The following is a 5,296-nucleotide window of genomic DNA, read 5'->3' as shown; positions in this document are numbered from 1 at the left end:
CACAAGCCATGCCATGGCCTCAGTGCCCCTGAGAATGGTGCCCGCAGTCCTGAGAAGCGGCTACACCCAGCGGGGGCCACCATTCACTTCTCGTGTGCCCCTGGCTATGTACTGAAGGGCCAGGCCAGCATCAAGTGTGTGCCTGGGCACCCCTCACACTGGAGTGACCCCCCACCCACCTGTAGGGCTGGTGAGTACCCTGGTATCTCCCCCAAATCCTGCCTGGTCCACAGGGCCATACTAGCAAAGATATCCAGTGTTGAGAACCAGAACCACCTGCCCATACCCCTTTCACATCACCCCTCTGACCGGGCATCAAGACAAATGCTCGAGTGGGCTCCCCTTGGGCATATATTCAATGAGCAGCCCATCCCTCCCTCCACTCCCTGCCTTAGTGGTTCAGCCCACTGGGCTCACCCACTGCGCTTGGCCCTCCCTCTGTTCCAGCCTCCCTGGATGGGTACTACAGCGGCCGCAGCCTGGATGGTGAGTCCCCATCCTGGAGGGCCAGGGAAATAGTCTCCCTGTGCTCATTCTCACAGCTCTCAGGCCATGGGTTCCCTGAGGAGGGAGGGCAGAAAAAGAGAGGTCTGGGGCTAGCAGGGCACCCTCCCCTGCCCCCAGCCAGCTCGAGGGAGCTGGTGCCCAGAAGTTCTTGGGCAGAGGTGAGGGGATGTGGGCTCCAGGGACAGGGTCCCCTGCTCCAATCCACCCTCGTTTGCAGTTGCCAAGGCACCTGCTGCCTCCAGCACCCTGGATGCCGCCCACATTGCAGCTGCCATCTTCTTGCCGCTGGTGGCCATGGTGCTGTTAGTGGGAGGTGTGTACCTCTACTTCTCCAGGTGAGTCTGGCTCCTTTTCCTGCTCTACATACCTGACTCACTCCTGCCCAGCACTCCTGATTCAGGCTTCCCTGACCCATAGGCTCCAGGGGAAAAGTCCCCTACAGCTGCCCCGAACACGCCCCCGCCCCTACAACCGCATCACCGTGGAATCAGCATTTGACAATCCAACTTATGAGACTGGAGTAAGTACCCATGCCAGCCTTGACACCCTACCGAGCGCCCGATCTCTGCTCCTGGGGGAGGGCTCTCTTCAAGTCCTGCAAAGCCTTCTTACCTTTCCCCTTTCTCTTAGAAAGGCAGCGTATGGCCTGGCAAGCCTTATACAAGTTTCCAACTCCCTGCAGTCTCTTTCCTTTGCAGGAGACGAGAGAATATGAAGTCTCCATCTAGCTTGGGGAACCCAACTCAGTATCGTGGTCCAGCGGCAGGGCTCCAGGCTTCCTGCTGTCCCTCTGCCTCCTGTACATATCACCTGGGAAGAGACGTCCTTGATCCCTCCAGAAGTTGTGCCTGTCCCTGCCTGCAATGCCCACCATGGCCTGTTTTCTTGGTACCACTGCTTACTTAGGGCCTTTCCTGGGGCCCAAGTCAGGGGGCATCTGCCTGTGAGGAGATCACAGCTGGAGCACGCGCCATCAGCAGCAGGCATTCTCCTGACCCTCTCTCGCATCCTGGACCTCGAGCCTGGAATTCACAGGCAAAGCAGGAACATCTTTCCCCACAGGACTGCCATCCAGCCCTGGCATCTAGGACCCTGCAGTAGGGTTGACCGTGATAGAAACTGCACCAGGGTGCTCTTCACACAGCCATCGCCAGTGGCCAAAACTGCTCTTGATGGTAACCACCGGCTAGTCCTGGCATGCCAGCAGCCTCCAGGGGAGGTCTCTACTCCTCTAAAGCCTTGAGAATGAACAGCTCTGCCTCCTGCCCTATCCTGGTGGAGGCAATAATTCTAAGGGATCCTAAGAGGTTCAGGAACCCTACCATAAGCTCAGGTTGGGCTTCCCTGGACACTCATGCTCCACACCAAAGCAGGACATCCCACTACTCCCCTGGCACACTATACCCTGAGGAGAAGGAGACCCTTTCCTGATGTTTATCTGGCTGCTACAGACATCCTCTACCCCACTAGGTCCTCCTGCACACCTAATCACTTGCCAGGATCCCTTCCATCCTGGCTACTGTGTGATGGGATCAGGGGAGTGGGCAGGCATATGCTGAAGAGAAGCAGAGATGCAAGGATCCAGGACTTTGGCTTGGAACAGGGGGTCAGAGAGTCCCAGGGAGAGGCCCATGAGCTGGCTGAAGGCCACTTTGTACATGTAATGTATTATATATGGGGTTTGGACTCTGGCCAGAGAACAATCTTTTATTTCTGTTGTTTCCTTATTAAAACAGTGTTTTTTGAAAAAACCAAGTAACAGCCAGGTGGATGGTGTTTTTTTTGGAAGGAAGGGAGGTGGGGAATAAATGGGAGGGGCACTTCAGGATCAGAAGGGCATGGCTTCACCAATCATCTTCAGATTTCATAAAAACCAGTTATGTGCAGTAGAGCAGGGACCCTGTCCCTGAAAGATCAGTCCAACAGACAGCAGGTGAAACAAAAAGCCCTAGTGACTGGTGCCATAAGGGTGTGGGAGCCCAGAAACCCAACTGCCCATCCACCCCAATGCCTCACATCCCCCTCTTTGCCAGGCCTAAACATTCAGGCTGGCACACTCCCAAACCCATTCTCAATGCCACTGGATTACTGAGAAGGCCCCAAAAGTTGGATACATCTCCTTTCCTTTCTTTCCAAGCAAGCAAGCCTTAGAAAATAGGAATAAGAACCAGAGACTGAACCCCTGAACATGAGGCCCTGGTCTGGCTTGAGCTCAGAGAAAATCCAGATCATCAAGAGCAGAAGCAATGCAGATTAGGGGCCTGACCCTGAGTTAGGCAAAAGCCCTACCCTTGGGCTCTGAAAAGACATGGCTGAACAGAATCTGCTTGTCTGCCTTTCCTGCAGCCCCCAGCACCTTTGGAGATGAAAGTGTTTGCCCAACGTTGGCCCTCTGCATGCCCATTCCATGTGTAGAGGTGTGCACCACGTGGCTATTCTCCAGAGTAAGAAAAAGAAGCACCCAACAGGGAGTTTGGGGGACTCAGAAGCCAGAGACAAAATTTTCTGAAAGCAATCATCAACTTCTGCTCCTCCAGTCTTCTAACAGGGAAATCTTGGCCACTCATGCTGCCCGTCCCCTTGCCTGCATCTACCACAAGCCACTTTAAAGGATGAAGTTCCAGTCCATGCAGAGTGCAGTGCCTAGGTTAGCCACAAGAGGTCACTTCTAAAGGCATCTGTATCCCACCTGCTCGCTCTCTCCTTAATCCCCCCTTGAAAGTTAGGGCTGGAGTTCTCCAAGGTGGCACCAACTCCTGGCCCCACTGGACTGACTTCATCCTCCAAGTTGTAAGAGGAAGCTGGGGTGGGGGTGGGGGTGTCATTAGTTCCTGTGGCACTTGTCAAAAAAGAGCCAAGTTATATTTTCCTTATCAGTCCATTTAGTGTTCCTGTTCTCAGCTGCAACTGATAGTGTTGATCAAAGCAACACCTTGCTCACTGAGCATGTACCAATGTCTTATTTATCTGTCCCATAATGCCTTCAAGTTGATGCAGCAGTACAGCTGAGCCCTGGGCAATAGGAAGGAAGCCAATGAGAAAGGGCACATGACATTTCAATTTCTGAGGGCCTGGGGCATGAATTACAACTCCAGAAGAGAAAAAAATCTGGCTACATACACTCTAGCTCAGCCCTCCCTCTCTAAAGAAGGCCACCAAACATTCACTAAAGTCTATTGTTGGCTGAGGCTGACCTAAGGCAGAGAGCAGCCAATTTACATGCATTCTCCACCCAGTTCACCTCCCACCCCTCAGTCTTATTCTTTCCATGACCATGTACCCTACTGATACATCAGAAAAGTACAAGGTCAGAAAAACAAACCTAAGACTCCACATTGGCATCTTGGCCCTATCTAATTCATCCTCTTTACTGTCCCAAAAGGCGCAACAATTCTTCAGAGGCAATTAACATGGTATAGTGGACAGTGTCTGGCCTGGGAACCAAGAAATCTATTTCATTCATAAGTCTGCCATAAATTTACTAAGTGACCTAGGCAAAACACAGGGGGTTATGTCAGATGGTCTTCAAGCCCTTTCCAGTTTTAGGACTATGAGAAAGCTAAGTGTGTCATAACAGTAATGGTGAGCAGAGCACAACTACCTGGCAACAATGACAATTAAACGTCTAGCGTCAGGCATAACTATCTGACTCCCTTCTTCACTACTCCACAGTCAAGCAGTGATAACTAATCATCTCTGACCGCTCTATGAAGGGGCGGGACTAGCGCGGTGGCAGCTAGCATGAATCCCCACCCAGAATTGGAGGGGAGAAGCTCGGACTACAAACCCCGGCATGCAACACTGCCGCTCTCAAAAGTATCTCTTCCGGCCCGCAAATCACTCTTCCCTGGGTCCCTCCGGCCGTACAGTGCAACGCATGCAAACGCAACTACGAGTTCCACAATCCTTTAGATCCATCACGTCATTGTTCCCAGGGTGCAATGCGCTGCCGTTTGCCCTTTGAGCCCCTTGCGCATTGCAAACTGGGGGTTGAAGTCCGCTATAGGCAGGTAGCTGGGCGTTGTCAGGATCACAAACACTCCGCTTCTGGCTTCCTCTTGAAGAGAAGTTTTGAGGGTCAGTGGTTAAGATGGGGTAACGGGCAGACGAAAGTCTCCACGGTGCTATCGCCATTCAAGACAGAGATGTTCGGGCTAAAATTAACTGTTGGGAGTGAGAGGGAAGGGGAAAACCGCAGCTATCCAACCCGCCACCAAAAGGGTCGTTTTCTGTCGCAATGTCTTTTCTTTTTCTCTTTATCAAGATGGCGGCCTGGCCCAGCCACACCTGATGCTGTAACCAAATAGTCCATTACAACATCGCTAGGAAAAATACTGCTGTCACCGACAGCCTGCCAGCTCCATCCAACATCACACTTGTTCCTGTCGGTTCGTAAGGACTCCAAGGGCAAAATAGCCTATATCCCATTACCAAAATGGCGAAAGAAGCAGCTTTCTTGTAAGGGCCTCCAGGTGACAATACGCCTGCGCGGGAGGTGGGCTGTGTTGTTACGGGGCAGGAGCGGCGCACCCTCAACACGCCTGCGCGAGAACAGAGTCCTCTCGGTCTACACACAAACACCAATGGATGAGGCGTCCCCAGGTTGTTGCGGCTGCGCTGTGACCCCTACGAACTTTCCCAGACGCCTGCGCGAGGCCTCAGGTCCCGCCCCTTTATCTCAGTACGCTGGCGCAGGGCGAAAAGGCGGGGCTTCGGAGCTCCAGGCGAATGCCAGCGCGGCTGCGCGCTGGGGGGTATCCCCTCACCACGGCTGCGCGACAGCCCGGCC

General features: G+C 53.3%; 1 protein-coding gene across 3 annotated transcripts in view; it reads left to right on the top strand.

The window, feature by feature from the left end:
- The window catches only part of SEZ6 (seizure related 6 homolog), a 32,368-nt gene extending 27,111 nt beyond the window's left edge, over window positions 1–5,257 (top strand). The window contains exons 12-16 of one of the 3 annotated variants that reach the window (XM_014582935.2): window positions 4–190; window positions 448–486; window positions 725–842; window positions 925–1,027; window positions 1,190–5,257. In XM_014582935.2, the coding sequence (XP_014438421.1) occupies window positions 4–190; window positions 448–486; window positions 725–842; window positions 925–1,027; window positions 1,190–1,222 (480 nt within the window). In that variant the 3' untranslated portion in view covers window positions 1,223–5,257. The remainder of the gene's footprint in view (window positions 1–3; window positions 191–447; window positions 487–724; window positions 843–924; window positions 1,028–1,189) is intronic. The other 2 variants (XM_014582937.2, XM_014582938.2) reach the window with 2 other exon arrangements.
- The last annotated feature ends 39 nt before the right edge of the window (window positions 5,258–5,296 follow it).

This window comes from Tupaia chinensis, unplaced genomic scaffold, assembly GCF_000334495.1.
Source record: "Tupaia chinensis unplaced genomic scaffold, TupChi_1.0 Scaffold143921_1, whole genome shotgun sequence".
NCBI lineage: Eukaryota > Metazoa > Chordata > Mammalia > Scandentia > Tupaiidae > Tupaia > Tupaia belangeri.
The sequence above is the reverse complement of the archived record's forward strand: the minus strand, read 5'-3'. Positions and strand labels throughout refer to the sequence as shown.